The sequence below is a fragment of the Eleginops maclovinus genome, chromosome 2 (assembly GCF_036324505.1).
Source record: "Eleginops maclovinus isolate JMC-PN-2008 ecotype Puerto Natales chromosome 2, JC_Emac_rtc_rv5, whole genome shotgun sequence".
NCBI lineage: Eukaryota > Metazoa > Chordata > Actinopteri > Perciformes > Eleginopidae > Eleginops > Eleginops maclovinus.
This window is the reverse complement of record NC_086350.1, coordinates 26,080,305-26,097,127: the sequence shown is the minus strand read 5'-3', so window position 1 is coordinate 26,097,127 and position 16,823 is coordinate 26,080,305. Positions and strand designations below refer to the sequence as shown.

Genomic DNA, 16,823 nt, shown 5'->3' with positions numbered 1-16,823 from the left:
ATGTCCCCTCTGTAGGACGAATAAAGGTGTTCTGATTCTGAAATCGTGTGCTATATTTTGAAGTCCTCCTCTTCTGTTTCCGGTCATCCTGACGGAGCTTGCACGCGGACGGAGTGACGCAGCGACAGAGGGGGGCGCTGCACGTCAAACAGAAGACACGTCAAGGTGGGTCAAAGAGACATTTCGGGAAGTTACAGATGGGACAGAAAACTTCTCGCTATTCAGCGTCAACAACTCTTCTATTTTTATTACCTATTCAGTCATAAAGTAAGTTCATTTTGACAACGTGTTTTGAAATCACCCTGCAAGGGTTCGTGGCTAACGTTACGTTTCCCTGACATGTTGTTATTGTTAGCATTTGGTAAATTAGCAGTTCAAAGTACACATGTAAACACTACCCATACCTGTCCTGGCAATGTTGCTGTATCAGTGCTGCCCTGCTGTGAAGTCTCTGAATAACTTCACAACATTATCCTTTTATTACTTTAGTAAAAGTACAAACACTGTTAGGAGTTAAAGTCCTGCAAGGTCAAAAGTTGTTGCATCAAAACATACTTACATTATAAAAGTTACTAGTACCCGTTATTCCCTATTTCAGATTCCCATTAGTTTCGGGCTTTTGATTGTTGATGCATTACTGTGCATCACAGTTAATTGTAATTGCTTTTGCTGGATTTTTCAACCTGTACTTATTCATGATGATTATTCATTTTATTAGCAAATAATCTGAATCAGGGATGTAACTAAAGCTGTCCCATACAAGTAAAAAAAAAAGTACAATATTAGCTTGAAAAATGTAGTGGAATAGAAGGAAGTGGCATAAGTAGGGGTATGATTATATGACGTTCAAGATTTCAAAACATTCATTGGTTACAAAATCGTTAAATTAGATAATACCAATCAATGGAAATAAAGAAAAAAAAGGAAAGAAACAAGATAAATATATTAAAGAACAACAGAGTAAATGAAAGTGGCTGTCGCTAAGTTGTATTTTATCCCCACACTGTGGCGCAGCGGATCACGGAGGGACCGACCCAAAAAATGACAACATTTTTCTATGTTAAAATAATCTTTCATTTACATTTTCTAATGTTAGGTGCTTATTTACGTTTCCAGTTTTGCAATATCTGTTTCTTATATATAAATGAATACTTAATTTGCAATCCAGTTAAGTATCTTATATTTTCTGGGTATTTTGGAAGAGGCAGAGTGCTGAAAGTGAAAAGTGTATTTTACAATTGTATGTTTTTGACAGCCAATTTTGGACATGACAATACTGAGGTATAATACAAATAAAATCCTACTTATGTACACTACCTTGATAAATGTGCTTCATTACGTTCCATCACTGACTTGCTAATACACTCAAGTGACATGTGGATGGAACTGTGTGACCTGAGCCTTAATGTTCAACCAAAAGCAGCTCCACCTGCATCGACTCAGAGTGAACTAACAGATCATAGGTCATCCTTCAAAACAATGAAGGAGTCTTGTGTAGGGACACTTGTAACAGAAAATGCACTAAATCTACTTAGTTTGGATACAAGTATTTTGCAATGGCACCCCATTGAGATTACAACCAAGGAATATCTGTAGGGGTTTTTAAGCGTTGTAAATGTGTAAACCTCCCTTAAACAGCTGTATTCCCTCGGAGAGGCCATGTATCCTGTAGACCTTCCAGCTGTGGAGGACACTGACCTGATGTCAGCATCTGAACATTACCTCTCCTCTCTGGAGTCCGGACCTCAGAATGAAGAGTGGTTTCAATTATCACACACTGCAAAGGTACCATAATACGCACAATAAGAGCTGCACAAACAAAACTTTTATCAAAATTAGAATATGGATAGTAAGTGCAATATTTGGCAAAATATTTCAAAATATCATCTTATATATTGATTATTTTTGTGCTGCAGAAGAGTCCTGGCCTACAAACCGTGTTCTACAGACTTCTTAAAAAAATCCTTGTTTGGTGCAGATCTTCATCTGATAATGATTTTCATATATTTTTCAGTGATAATGTGAATAATGTTTATAAAAATGATCATTCAAATCATTCAGCCCTGTTTGTAATGACTACCCTTTTTCATATTGGCCATTATGATGCTTTTTTAGTACATAATATTACTATACAGGCAGAAGTGTTTGACTTAATACCATCTTTATAACTTCTTTATTTAGTTTCTATTAACAATTGGTAGCATGTTGGCAAATATCTGCACACACCTTTGGTTCTAATGGAGGTTTATCGGAGGTCAATCATTTGCTACTGTAAGGTTTCTATAGCCACTGTGTTTGATATTCACACAAAGAAAAGTATGTTTTATGGTAATATTAGAAAGTGTTAGTTGTTAAGCAGGTTTCTTCATGTTAAAGGGGCCATATAATGCTGACTTGATCAGTATTTAGTGTCTGTACTGGGACATGTCTCCATGCTTTAATGTTCAAAAAGCTCTTTATTCTCCTCATACTGTCTGTGCTGCAGCACCTCTTTTCAACCTCTGTCTGAAACCAGAGCCCAGTCTTCTCTGATTGGTTAGCTGGCCGGCTCAGTTGTGATTGGTGAACCACTTAGAGATGTCCCACCCCTTACCTTATCACGTACAATGTGTTTGAGCGCTAGCCAATAGAAGCACTAGTGTACATAGAAGCATCATTTTACATTATGTCAATATGAAGTAAACAAAAGAGTCCAATGGAGGGAACACAGGGATTTTACCCTTTGCAGATTATTTACATGCACATTACACTGAAACTATAGAACAGAAACTCCAAAAAGCAGAATAGGGCTATTTGAGGAGTGTAGATGTAAACATGAAGTTGTTCCCCTGTCCCCTCAGGTAGCGATAACTGCAAACAATGTGAGGCGGTTGCAGCTATTTGATGATGAACAATCCGACTGTACTCTGCTGGCGCTGCACCCTCCTGACGATCCAACACAAGGTTTGGAAGAACACCCCTCGCCCTCGCAGACACCCTGAAGACAGAGACTAACTGTCCGCTCTCCCTTCCAGTGCTGGCTCTGTACCTGCTGCATCAGTGGTGGTGTGTAGACGACGTGTTAAGAACATGCAGCAAGTCAAGAAGTGGCTTGATTTCGGTACCTGTGATTCTTTCATATCTGTTTGTATGTCAGCATCACTACAACACAAAGTAATAAACACACCAGGCTTCCTCTACAGGTCTGAACAGTGTGGGAGAAAACAGAATTATGTGTTTATGTGATCTATTCGTCTGCTTCATATCAGTATGTAGTGTCTCTACTGTAAAGAGTCCTCTCCACCTGATGTTCAGGTGTATATCAGTATGTAGTGTCTCTACTTTAAAGAGTCCTCTCCTGCTGATGTTCAGGTGTATATCAGTATGTAGAGTCTCTACTTTAAAGAGTCCTCTCCTGCTGATGTTCAGGTGTATATCAGTATGTAGTGTCTCCACTTTAAAGAGTCCTCTCCTGCTGATGTTCAGGTGTATATCAGTATGTAGTCTCTACTTTAAAGAGTCCTCTCCTGCTGATGTTCAGGTGTATATCAGTATGTAGTGTCTCTACTTTAAAGAGTCCTCTCCTGCCGATGTTCAGGTGTATATCAGTATGTAGCTCTACTTTAAAGAGTCCTCTCCTGCTGATGTTCAGGTGTATATCAGTATGTAGTGTCTCTACTTTAAAGAGTCCTCTCCTGCTGATGTTCAGGTGTATATCAGTATGTAGTGTCTCTACTTTAAAGAGTCCTCTCCTGCTGATGTTCAGGTGTATATCAGTATGTAGTGTCTCTACTTTAAAGAGTCCTCTCCTGCTGATGTTCAGGTGTATATCAGTATGTAGTGTCTACTTTAAAGAGTCCTCTCCTGCTGATGTTCAGGTGTATATCAGTATGTAGTGTCTCTACTTTAAAGAGTCCTCTCCAGCTGATGTTCAGGTGTATATCAGTATGTAGAGTCTCTACTTTAAAGAGTCCTCTCCTGCTGATGTTCAGGTGTATATCAGTATGTAGTGTCTCTACTTTAAAGAGTCCTCTCCTGCTGATGTTCAGGTGTATATCAGTATGTAGTGTCTCTACTTTAAAGAGTCCTCTCCTGCTGATGTTCAGGTGTATATCAGTATGAAGTGTCTCTACTTTAAAGAGTCCTCTCCTGCTGATGTTCAGGTGTATATCAGTATGTAGTGTCTCTACTTTAAAGAGTCCTCTCCTGCTGATGTTCAGGTGTATATCAGTATGTACTGTCTCTACTTTAAAGAGTCCTCTCCTGCTGATGTTCAGGTGTATATCAGTATGTATTGTCTCTACTTTAAAGAGTCCTCTCCTGCTGATGTTCAGGTGTATATCAGTATGTAGTCTCTACTTTAAAGAGTCCTCTCCTGCTGATGTTCAGGTGTATATCAGTATGTAGTGTCTCTACTTTAAAGAGTCCTCTCCTGCTGATGTTCAGGTGTATATCAGTATGTATTGTCTCTATTTTAAAGAGTCCTCTCCTGCTGATGTTCAGGTGTATATCAGTATGTAGTGTCTCTACTTTAAAGAGTCCTCTCCTGCTGATGTTCAGGTGTATATCAGTATGTAGTGTCTCTACTTTAAAGAGTCCTCTCCTGCTGATGTTCAGGTGTATATCAGTATGAAGTGTCTCTACTTTAAAGAGTCCTCTCCTGCTGATGTTCAGGTGTATATCAGTATGTAGTGTCTCTACTTTAAAGAGTCCTCTCCACCTGATGTTCAGGTGTATATCAGTATGTAGCGTCTCTACTTTAAAGAGTCCTCTCCTGCTGATGTTCAGGTGTATATCAGTATGTAGTGTCTCTACTTTAAAGAGTCCTCTCCTGCTGATGTTCAGGTGTATATCAGTATGTAGTGTCTCTACTTTAAAGAGTCCTCTCCTGCTGATGTTCAGGTGTATATCAGTATGTAGTGTCTCTACTTTAAAGAGTCCTCTCCTGCTGATGTTCAGGTGTATATCAGTATGTAGTGTCTCTACTTTAAAGAGTCCTCTCCTGCTGATGTTCAGGTGTATATCAGTATGTACTGTCTCTACTTTAAAGAGTCCTCTCCTGCTGATGTTCAGGTGTATATCAGTATGTAGTGTCTCCACTTTAAAGAGTCCTCTCCTGCTGATGTTCAGGTATATCAGTATGTAGTGTCTCTACTTTAAAGAGTCCTCTCCTGCTGATGTTCAGGTGTATATCAGTATGTAGTGTCTCTACTTTAAAGAGTCCTCTCCTGCTGATGTTCAGGGTATATCAGTATGTAGTGTCTCTACTGTGACATGTCTCCATGCTTTATCTTCATAAAGCTCTTTATTTTTCTCATACTGCCTGTTCTGCAGCACCTCTTTTCACCCTCTGTCTGAAACCAGAGAGGGGAGTATGTGGGAGAGAAACTGGAGTGAGCACAGGGATTTAAGCCTTTTTTTTAAGCAGACCATTGACATGCACAAAAACCTATAGAACACACTACAGGGGATGGAAAACCCCCAAAGCAAAATAGGGCCCCTATTAGTTGTGTTTTCCCTGCTGTTTGTTCTGATCTGTGTTTGTGTTGTCCTGCAGGTGCAGTCGCTGATGGAGCGCGTGATCGTGTTCCTGCTCAGTCAGGTGGCGGAGAGGTCCTCTAAGGAGAAGCTGTTGTTCTCCCTGCACCCCCGCACAGAGAGCTGCAAGCTGATGTGGAGAGACAGCCAGGCGGTGGGATTCTACACCACCAAACACAGAGGTATGGCATGTGGGGGTGGAGGAGGAAAAGATGGCAACACATGCAGATAAACTGTCCCCAAAAAATAATTGGAAAAAACAAGTTCTTGTTAAGTTAAGAAAATTCCCATCAACTATAGTATTCTATCAGCAAGAGGTCATACTTCGATATTCACAGATTACACCCTGGGGAAGATGATGCAAGAAGAACATGCAATCCAGATGTGATTCTTGTTTATCCACGACATCTGAGAGGTTGTGAGACATCTTACATAAATTACATTTGTTAATATTGTACCATCTAGTAGCATTTCATATCAAACACATTTCTGATAAACAAATTGATATTTTACTTTTGTTTTGTAGTATATTGGATAATTGTACTTTAATTATCAACTACATTATTCAATCTTTAGTTCTTCATTATGTTAGAAGGATTTCTAAGGTGGCCGGCAGGTTCCAACGTGTTACTGATGCCCAAACCCTTCCATTAGGAGAATTGCACTGCAGCCTCAGAAAGGATGCAAATATAAAACACAGATGTGCCAAAACTCATGAAGGGACATCTTCAGCAACCTGAAACAACTTTAAAGTCTCCAGCCATTGAGTGTTTATAAGCTTTGACATTGATGGTGAATTGTGAGCTTGAATATGGACCAGTTTGGCCACCTGTATGCTGTAGTCTGGAGATGACTGACCCTTTCACTGCGATGATCTTTAGAACTCCTCTGGTGTTTCAGGCAGCCTGTGTGACGGGTGGAGCAGCCGCTGCTACCTGCTGCCTGCTCTGGACACGCTGCTGGTGAGGAGGAGCTGGAGGAGGAGGGGCTTCGGGCTCCACATGCTGGAGGACTTCTGCTCCTCCTTCTCAACAGAGCAGTTCCTGGGAGTCAGCGCTCCATTATCACCCAGCATGGTGACAGGTCAGCTGACGCTCTCTTTAACCACCACAAAGCCCAATTATACAATTCTACTTCTGTTTCCTCCATTCTTTTTTTTCTTATCTCGGTGTCGTCATATTAGGCAGAATCATTCAGAGGTTTATTTTCAGATGGCCTGTACATGTGCATTCTTGAGCAGGGGACCTTGCGGGCTCTGCAGGATTTTAATCCATCACAGTGCAGTGTGTTACCAATAGTTTTCTTGGTGAACTAGGCCCCAGCTGCCTTCAGATCATTAACAAGTCCCTCCTGTGCAGTTCTTGGCTGACCTCTCACCTTTCTCATGATCATTGATGCCCCAAGAGGCCAGATCTTACATGGTGAAGTCCCAGATTGAGGGCGATTGATGGTCATTTTGTGCTTCTTCCATCTTCTAATAATCAAACCAGTTGTCTCTCTCTCACCAAGCTGCTTGCTGCTGGTCTTGTCTTCTATTCCAGCCTTGTGCTGGTCTACAATCTGGTCCCTGATGTCCTCAGACATTAGTTCCACCATGATCACAAGACCTGTCTATGGTTTTGCCCTCGGTGGAGAGGTTGTAATCTGATTTATTGACTGTGGACAGGTGTCTTTTATCCAGGTAAAGAGTTGATATCAGGAGTAGTTTCTCAAAGTGAGAGGATTTATTTAACCGATGCTTGGGAGCAAGAATTCTTGGTTGTTGCAAGGGGATCAAATACTTATTTCCCCCAATTAAACCCAAATAAATGTATATCTTTTTTTTAATGTAAATTTCTGGATTTTCTTGTTGATATTTTGTCTCTCACTATTAAAAAAAAACTACCATTAAAAGTATAGACTGTTCAGTTCTTTGTAAGTGGGCAAGCTTACAAAATCAGGGGATCAAATACTTATTTCCTTCACTGTACATCGTGTCCTCTCCTCCAGTGTGCAGGAGCTTCCTGCAGCAACATAAAGAACACCAGGAGAATCTGTACGAGGTGGAGGCTCCGGGGGGGTGGACCCAACGACGAAACATCTGGCTCAGCATCCAGCTGGGACGCTACACTACCCGTACACACAGATGTTTATCATTTTATTCATGCGTGTTTAGTGTACATCCTTTGTGTGACTCTGTTTGACTCTGGTCCTCTTAGGTATAGACGAGGAGTGTGGTCCAACATCTGGAGGCACACAGAGGAATAAACACTCTTCTCCGAAGGTGGGTGCCAGCTTTTTCTAAAGAATTGAACCAAAACACATTCCGGAACACTCCTAGAGATTCAATTAGCAATTCTTTATTTGGAGTTACATTGTATTTATATATTGAAATGTAACACATTTTCATAATTTGTATCTATACAGTAACCCATCTCTTAAGTTTCTTCACAGTATAATTACACAGTCTTCAGCCTGGATTTAAAAGTAGTCAGAGTTGCAGTGGACCTGCAGGGTTCTGGGAGTTTGTTCCAGATATTTGGAGCATAATAACTGAACGCTGCTTCTCCTTGTTTAGTTCTGAAAGCAGACCCGTCCCTGAAGACCTGAGAGTTCTGGATGGTTCATAATGTAGCAGGAGATCAGAATAAACCATTCAAAGACCTGTAAAGACACCGTTACAGTAGTCCAGTAAATCCTGCTGTGACATTAGTCCTTTACTCCTAGATATGTTCTTCAGGTGATAGTAGGCGGACTTAGTAACTGTTTTAATGTGACTGTTTAAATAGTACAAGTAGTATATTCAAGCAAAGGAAAGCCGTCTCTGGGAAAATCCACTTTTTCCAAGCTTCATCAAATGTTTTCTTCTGAAGCCTCTTGGAGGAAGTGATTTTTTCCTAATATTGAACCATCTACTGAGTCTGCTTCATGCCATTGTCTTGTCATTACTTTTCTACCATTTACACTCAGTCTTCCACGTAGGTATTTAGTTTTGGGATTTGTGGGTAGCCTAAAAAAGAAGTTCATCCCAATCAAAGTAGATTTGTGTCTCTAACACCTTTCTAATTCTAATTGAATCTCATGAAAAGAAAGAGAAACTCCCACTGAACACAGGGATTTTAGCCTTTGCAGACCATGCACCAAAACCTATAGAACATACTACAGGAAAAGGAAAACCCCCAAAAGCAAAATAGGGTCCTTTGAAATAATGCTCACTTTGTTTGGAACCTGTTAATGCTGTTTTTCGGTTTCTTGTTTGGCATAGACACTAAAGCCTCAAAAATGAAGCTGAATTGTTGAGTTGAATCAACACGTCTAACAATCATAAACTAACCATCATGAGCTCGGTTCCAATTTACAATAAGACTACCCTTATAAAGGGTCAACGAATAGTTTGTAATTCATTTATTATTTAGGTTGTGAACTCTTTATAAATCATTAATAAGCTTTTATAAGACAAGAGATAAAAAACATCAAGATGGATAGGGGGAGAATCAACTCAGTGAACAACAGATACCAAGAAGAAGAAGAAGAAGAAGAAGAAGAAGAAGAAGAGGAAATAAGCTAGGCAACCACTATAAGGCCTTCATATTGCCAAATAGTGAGCCTGTGTTGACATATGAAAACTATGTTAGAACTGGTTTATAAATGGTTCCTAATGATTAATAAAGTGTTTACAACCTAATTAATACTCAATTATAAACCCTTTATGAATCCTTTATAAGGGAATACTTATTGTAAAGTGGTACCATGAGCTCTAACAAAGTAGAACCTATTTGTTTGTGTTCACTTTGCATCAATCACTTTTGGTTGGAACTGTACCCTGGGATCTCATTCTCCTCTTTTTTATGATCTAGACCAGTGATCGTAGGCTGGAGCTGACCTCAGCGAGCAGCTCCGATGTGAAAATTCCACTGCTAACAGGCTCGTCTGCACAACTAATGAGACCTTGTACTCCAAGCCAAGGAGGAAGCTCCCCAAGCAGCGATATCCCTGGGACAGGATGTTGTCCTGGAGCCGACGCCAAAGATCTGGACTCTGGAGCTTACTGCAGACCACCACAGTCTCTCAACACAAAGCAGGCTCTGAAATCTAAGCCCTGTGTATCTGCAGAGCCCCGAGAGGAAGAGGAAGAACAAGGAGATGCCAAACGAGTTCGAAGGACATGACAATATAGACACAGTGGAAAAGCTGTCAACAGTGTACAGATAAGGGGGCTGCTCCATGCACCTGTACCGAGGTGACCTTTTAAAATGGTTTTCCTGGGATGGATTTTATGCCGCTTTTTAGGTGTTTTTTAAAGGATTCATGGACAGGACAATGGTACTATCAAAAAGCATTAGATAAACTGGTTTTGTACAAACAAATTGTCTGATTTGCTTTGCTCTGTCACGCTTGAATTCTATTTTATATGTTATGGAAAATACAGGTATATTCCTAATGATTTGGAAGTCAGTTTAGGAAGTCTAGCAAAAAGAAAATCAAGGAAAATGTAGAAATGTTAGGTTTAGGTGCAGAACCTGTGCTTGCTAACATCCCTAAGTGTTGTAAGGGAAACACTAACTTGAAAAAAGAAAAAATCATTTGTGTGGATGTACAAGACTTCAGGGTAGTATATAATTACCAAGGAGAAGAAAGCATACTTCATCAATCCCACAGGGGGAAACTCAGATTTCACTCTGTAAATGCAGTACAAATACACGCATGCAACCAGCAGGACCCATACACATTAGCCCTGAAATACACATTTTAAGGAGACTGTCTTGTTTCAGTGACTAGGAGCAGTTGTGTGTTCAGTGCATTGCTCAAGGACACTTCGGCAGGGCCCAGGAGGTGAACTTGCTCTTCTCCAGATGAAACTTTGACTTAAAACGTCACATACCAGCAGTGGGGTAAACTAACTGAGTGGATTGTACCTAATTACAATTTGAGAGACTTGTAATTTACTTGAGTATTTCCATGTTTTGCTACAGTGTGCTTTTACCCCACTACATTTAATCCCTTTAGTTACTTTACAGTTTTGGATTAATGATGGTAAATATGATCAGCCCTTAAATCAGACTTTAGTTCACCTGGAGTAAACTCAGCAGCTACCCTGCAGTATACAAAGCCATTCAAACTAGCTGCACCTTTACCAGCTCTGAGAACACTTTAATGATCAATAATTATAAAACTTATATCAGAGATATTCTTCTGAAATCTGCACAATGACTTCTTATACTTGTAGTATTTTAAGTAAATTTGGGTGCTAAAACTTTTCTACTTATACTTGAGGAACATTTTGAATGCAGGACTTTAACTGTAACAGAGTATTCCTACACTCTGGTACTTCTACTTTTGTACGAAATGAACCTCAATATTTTTATGATTATCTTTATCAATGTTTTGGACCTTGTCTCTCGCTGCATTCAACATACCTTCCCTTCAGGGCTGCGGCACATGCTAGGACGAAAACCAAGCGCACCTCTCTCACGCGGATACATGCAGGAACAGGAAATGAGGAAACAGGACAAATCTGACAGGATTTACGGGAAAAGTTACAGAACATTTTGTAAAAGATGAGCCGGATTTATCAAAACACTTCGTTACAGAACAAACCCGTGCACAATGAGACCTTTGAGCGCGTGTGGGCTCCGTCCTCCTATGACAGGTAGGGCTGAGCAGTGGCAGTGCCTCAGTGTAGAGACCAAACCAAACTCCACTGAGAAACATGAGAATTTCCCCTGCTTTCCCTGAGATTAGCTCCCATCTATACAACACACCTCTCACACATAATTATGTAAGTGTTTGCATGTTCGGTATTAAAATGAATCTCCAGTGCGCCATGCAAATCACAATAAAAAATAAATGGTGTTTAGTTCCTGATAGCTAACGCCTTCTGTGCATGTGTTTAACAGTCAGAGTTTGTACTCACAAATACTCAGATCTTGTTAAGTAACAAAAGTACTAGTAGTCATTGTTTGATTGGTCCATTTCAGAATAATATCTCTGATATGTTTTATAATTATTGATCATTAAAGTGTTCTCAGAGCTGGTAAAGGTGCAGCTAGTTTGAATGGCTTTGTATACTGCAGGGTAGCTGCTGAGTTTACTCCAGGTGAACTAAAGTCTGATTTAAGGGCTGATTATATTTACCATCATTAATCCAAGTAGCATAACATTTGCTAAAAACTTTTAATTCTCAAGTAAAGTTCAAGTCTCTCAAAATTGCAATTCAGTACAGTACTTGAGTAAATGTACTTAGTTACTTTACACCACTTATAAATCATAATATAGTCAAACATTTATTTTTTGTAGTTTCCAGGCTTTTATTTTGAAGGCAAGTTTGGGCACTGGGTGATTAGGGCACCTGGTGTAATTGCATATTGGAGACAGGTGATGGAGGGAATAGGGCACCAGTAGGCACATGTTTTTTTTTTTACCAGGGTTATTCGGCAAGAAAGGAGAAAGGGAATCAACAGGAAAGTGTGTTCATTGATAATGAAAATAAATGGACAAAATGAAGATTATTGTCTGGACTTGCATCCTTCCTCTGCGTAAAATTTGCTAACAGGTGCCTCAGCGGCCGTCTTACTTTACTTAGTAAGTCCAGCAGTGGCTCAGTCAGTAGGGGCTTGGACTGGGAATCGTAGGGTCGGTAGGTTCAAGTCCCCGAACAGACTTGAAATATGGAAAGTGGACTGCTACTTGGAGAGGACCCTTGAGCAAAGCATATGATTTTTTGCCGCTACACCACTCTATACAATTTACGCCTCAGAAGTTTAGACTAGTTTAACAACCACTTTATAGCTTAAAAGTGGAAAATGTAAGACCTGTCCAAATAAAGAATTGGAATTGGTGTGGTTTAATTTAACATATTAGGTTTTTTTTTTCAAACAACACTACACAGGGTTTTTTTTAAGGGAGTTCTTTCTTTTAAAGGTGTTGCACATAATTCTCCTAAAATAAACACAATGAACAGCTACTTTTTTATCTGTTTTATCCGTTTTACCTCATGTACAATAAACACACAATGAAATGCACATGATGAAAGCCTTTTATCTGTACCTTTAAATTCTGTCGATTTCATCTGTAATGTTCTTTAAAACGTTTATTGTTTCAATATGCCCTTACAGTTTACACATATTTATCAAATGATATGTACATGGCTGATATTTGATGTTTACGTGAAATATGTTTGACCTAAGTTTTATTGTTTTAATTTGGTTTTGCAGTCTGCACTTATTTATCAATTGACATATATTATAAAGGAATGTGTTTGTACATGACTGAAAGAGACATTTATATGAAATGTAATTGATATGTCTGTCAATATAACTTTATTTTTAGTGGCCAGGGGGTTCTTCTAGAAGGAAAGCTGCTGGATGTTTCCAGACATGCGATCAGGGATTGCAACAATCAAAAGGTACTAAATGTTTAAACTACCTTGTTTTATTTGAGAAAGACCTTAGAAATGACCCAAATCCTTGTCAGCGTTACCACAAAACCATGGCAAACGGATGAAACTTGATCAACACTTTCTGTTCCTGGCAGGCCCGGTTCTATGTGCTGTACATCAAACCCAGCCGCATCCACCAGAGGAAGTTTGATGCCAGCGGGAAGGAGGTGGAGCCCAACTTCAGTGACAGCAAGAAGGTCAACACTGGCTTCCTCATGTCCTCCTACAGTGAGTAGATCTCCACAGGCATTGGACTTTATGATGCTTATTCCCATTCTCTCAAACTTCACTCTGGTTAAAGTGTTTTCTCTTGCATGCACGTGTAGTTTAAGATACTGTCTGTCTGCCAACTATTCTATGTAAGGATGTGGGCGTTCAGAAGGCTGAGGTTCAGAGGGTTGGAAAACGAAGCACAGCTGGATTAGTCAGTTAGCAAGCTATGTTGAGCCTGAAACCGGAATTGTCTGTTTTACCTAGGTGGATTGCCATGGCAACTTATGCTCAGTGGTGTTAAGTAACTAAGTACAAGTATCTCAAGTACTGTACTTAAGTACAATTTTGAGATACTTGTACTTTACTTGAGCATTTCCATTTTATGCTACTTTGTACTTTTACTCCACTACATTTATTGAACACCTTTAGTTACAGATGTGGATTAATGATGGTAAATATAATCAGCCCTTAAATCAGACTTTAGTTCACCTGGAGTAAACTCAGCAGCTACCTTGCAGTATACAAAGCCATTCAAACTAGCTGCACCTTTACCAGCTCTGAGAACACTTTAATGATCAATCATTATAAAACATATCAGAGATATTATTCTGAAATGGACCAATCAAACAATGACTACTTTTACTGTCGCTACTTTAAGTACATTTAGATGAGAGTACGTTCTACTTTCACTGGAGGAACATTTAGAATGCAGGACTTTTACTGTGACAGAGTATTCCTACACTCTGGTACTTCTACTTTACTCAAGTACAAGATCTGAGTACTTCTACTTTACTCAAGTACAAAATCTGAATACTTCTCCACCTCTGCTAACATTGTCCAGAGCAGGTTATGATCAGATTTTTTGATAATATTGGCAAAAAAATGCCATTCACTTACTAGTTCCTTTAAAAATAGCATCACTTTATAGGTAATAGCCAATCAATGAGCAGTACAGATTCAAAGCTAAGGGAATACGTAATGCCAATGTGTTGAGCAATACATGTATATCAGTTATAACGTTACATCCAGGCCACCAGGAAAAGCATCCGTATGAATCGCTTTGTATTTATTTTTTTTGCCGTGCGAACCTATGTGAGTAAAGCAGGAAATAGGAACCACAGAGCACTACCAAATTGGTGGAGATGCTTTTATTATTGGCTTGTGTTCCATCTGGCTGTTCGCTATCCTGAAGTTGCAGTGCGCTGAGCTTTCAGAGCCAGTATATCTCTGAGAGTCTTGTAACTTCATCAGCTTTAAAAAACCTTTTGTGTCCTAAGAAGTGGAAGCTAAAGGGGAGACGGACCGGCTCTCTGAGGTGCAGCTGTCAGCGATGGTGAACAAGTCTGAGCTGCTGAAGATAACGGACAAACACCGACCCAACGGGACCTTGGCCTTCTGGTACCCGGAGTCAGAGATGGAGCAAACGGAGCTGGAGACAGGACAGGAAGTACGGCTGAAGACCAGAGGAAACAGTCCTTTCATATGTGAGTCTATACTATGCAGTTTTTTATACTGCGGAATCAAACCGTAAATATACATTTGTTTAGTTTAATTATCTTTTTTTTTAGATATTTTTCTTTTTTGTGTTGTTGTATGTCTTTTCATTTTTTGCTCAATCATTTCAATAGATGAATTTTCCACGTTACTTTTGTCTTCCAGTCTCCTTAGCCGAAGTGGACGGTGGCACAGTGACCAAGTGTAACTTCGCTGGAGATGAGAAGGCAGGAGCATCGTGGACGGACAAGATCATGTCCAACAAAATGGACGCAGCCAGCTCCCAGAAGCCCGGAGGAGAAGGAGAGGGAGCGGAGGAGGATGAGTGGGTGAGGGCTCCTTCCAAATCTCACCCAAGATTATATACAGGGGCGAATATAACCTACCTTATTTACAGTAATAGTGGGGCAGGAATGAGACCTGCAACATGGAAATAAGTTAGCATTTAGCACTTTTTCTACTCTATGTCAAGGTCAACAGCTTTTTGAAGGCGGGTTTGGTTAGATAACTCAAATAATTGATGTCAACACAACATTTTGTACAACATACATCATAATTATGTAACTACCCCACTAGTATGTGGGAAGAGTGTCAAAAAAACAGCAAGTGGCAGAACATTAGACTTTAGCTTAGCAGTAGTGATGTGTAGCTTTTCACTTTTACCGTTTGCATTTTGCTTCGCACTTTGTGCTTCAAAATCACAAAGTGGTGTTGAAAGGTGGAGACTATCCTACTGAACAACATGTGAAAGAATCATAAAGGTTTGTTTGCCACTGAGATTATCTCCTGCAATATTCATTAATTGGAAAAATCCCTTTTGCTTTTGTGGAGGGAGCCCTGGCAATGCTAATTTCCAGATTATTTTACAAAAATACGTTATGATTGTACCACTCTGTATCACCTCGTACCCCTAACGTAGCCTGGGTTCTCTTCCTTGAATAATTTACAGGACAGGAAGTCTGTGTTACATTTGACAAAACACTCAAAGTGAGAACAAACAGCACAAGCTGTTTGATCCTGTAAGACAGTATGGTAACTGAATCACTTTGTACCAAAAGGCAGGAAGACTTTTCTGAAGTGTGAACCTCATGTTTACATTGAGACAGGAAGAGGCAGCAGAACTCCACTGTGGCAGGTATCTGACCGACACTGTGTTTCTCTCTCAGGATGACTGAGGAGAGCCGGATCTCTTGGCCCTGCTGCAGGCTGCCGGTCAAACTGCTTCATCTTGGACCCATTCCCATCCCTCTGTCTGCAGAGTGGATGACTTTTCACTTAACATCACACACATTTGGCCTTGGGGCTGGAAGCCTCGTGTCACTGGTGCTTTTTCAGCTGCACTGTTAGCTGTCATGCACCCTGTGATTACACATCTCACTAGGTACTTTGGAAGTAGATCTCCATGTTTATGAACTGGAACTTTTAAATCTTTGTTGGCTAATTCTTCTATTGTATCCTTTTTTGGTCCAAGTTTAATCCAGAGTGCATGACTTTCACTCCACTGGTGAAAGTCTGAAACTTCCATTTGTCATTAAAACGGTGGTTGCTAACAAGTGGCTAAATGAGAATACTAAACTTCATGATTCCAAGTCCGACTTTAGCTTGGTGGTAGCGATGTGCAGCCATGTGACCGTGAAGAAGTTCCTTTATAGCATTTCGTTAACTTTGTACTGCCGACTGCATTTACGCTTAAGAAATGACAGTGTCTTAATGTGTGGAAACAATCCTGCTGAACAAAACATGATAAGTAACACTTACGTGTGTTTGCCCCAAAATGTATTTTCAATTGCCTACAAAAATACGTCAGCCCTGCAGCACTCTTGACAGTCCAATATATTTGCTTTACTTAATCACTGTGTTGGTACCTCAGTACTGTCATTTTAAGTCTTGTCTACGGATTGGGACATTTTACTTTAAGGTGTATCTCTAAAGTAAAATATTTGTAGTTCTATCTTCAGCGACTCGGTCATTCTGTCCATCTGTTTCTCTGTATATGTTTTTCTTGATAGTGTTCCACTTTCACTTACTGTGTAATGGCATTCTGGGTAAAGCTCTCTCTTTGTTGCTCGCTATATTAACTGATAAACCGCCAAACATGTATGATTTCATGCACATATACTCTAAATGTTTTCACTGGAGAGACATTTAATAAACAGGCTAAAAAAGCTATTCACACCTCAAG

The 16,823-nt window shown here is 39.9% G+C and overlaps 2 protein-coding genes across 3 annotated transcripts; both read left to right on the top strand.

Moving 5' to 3' along the window:
* The first annotated feature begins 95 nt into the window (after positions 1-95).
* Positions 96-9,863, top strand: fam169b (family with sequence similarity 169 member B). Of its 2 annotated transcripts, none has more exons than XM_063901904.1 (9): positions 96-165; positions 1,639-1,785; positions 2,841-2,943; positions 3,015-3,100; positions 5,537-5,699; positions 6,418-6,600; positions 7,507-7,632; positions 7,716-7,780; positions 9,354-9,863. In XM_063901904.1, exons 2-9 carry the CDS (start codon positions 1,660-1,662, stop codon positions 9,663-9,665), a joined length of 1,164 nt encoding a protein of 387 aa, XP_063757974.1. In that variant the 5' UTR covers positions 96-165; positions 1,639-1,659; the 3' UTR covers positions 9,666-9,863. The 2 variants fall into 2 exon arrangements, with proteins under 2 accessions (XP_063757974.1, XP_063757965.1); XM_063901895.1 differs by having other exon boundaries at positions 119-267.
* An 858-nt stretch (positions 9,864-10,721) lies between these two features.
* arpin (actin related protein 2/3 complex inhibitor) lies at positions 10,722-16,822 on the top strand. Its single transcript, XM_063901917.1, has 6 exons — positions 10,722-11,146; positions 12,826-12,901; positions 13,030-13,162; positions 14,425-14,631; positions 14,807-14,970; positions 15,808-16,822. Exons 1-6 carry the CDS (start codon positions 11,055-11,057, stop codon positions 15,814-15,816), a joined length of 681 nt encoding a protein of 226 aa, XP_063757987.1. The 5' UTR covers positions 10,722-11,054; the 3' UTR covers positions 15,817-16,822.
* The last annotated feature ends 1 nt before the right edge of the window (position 16,823 follows it).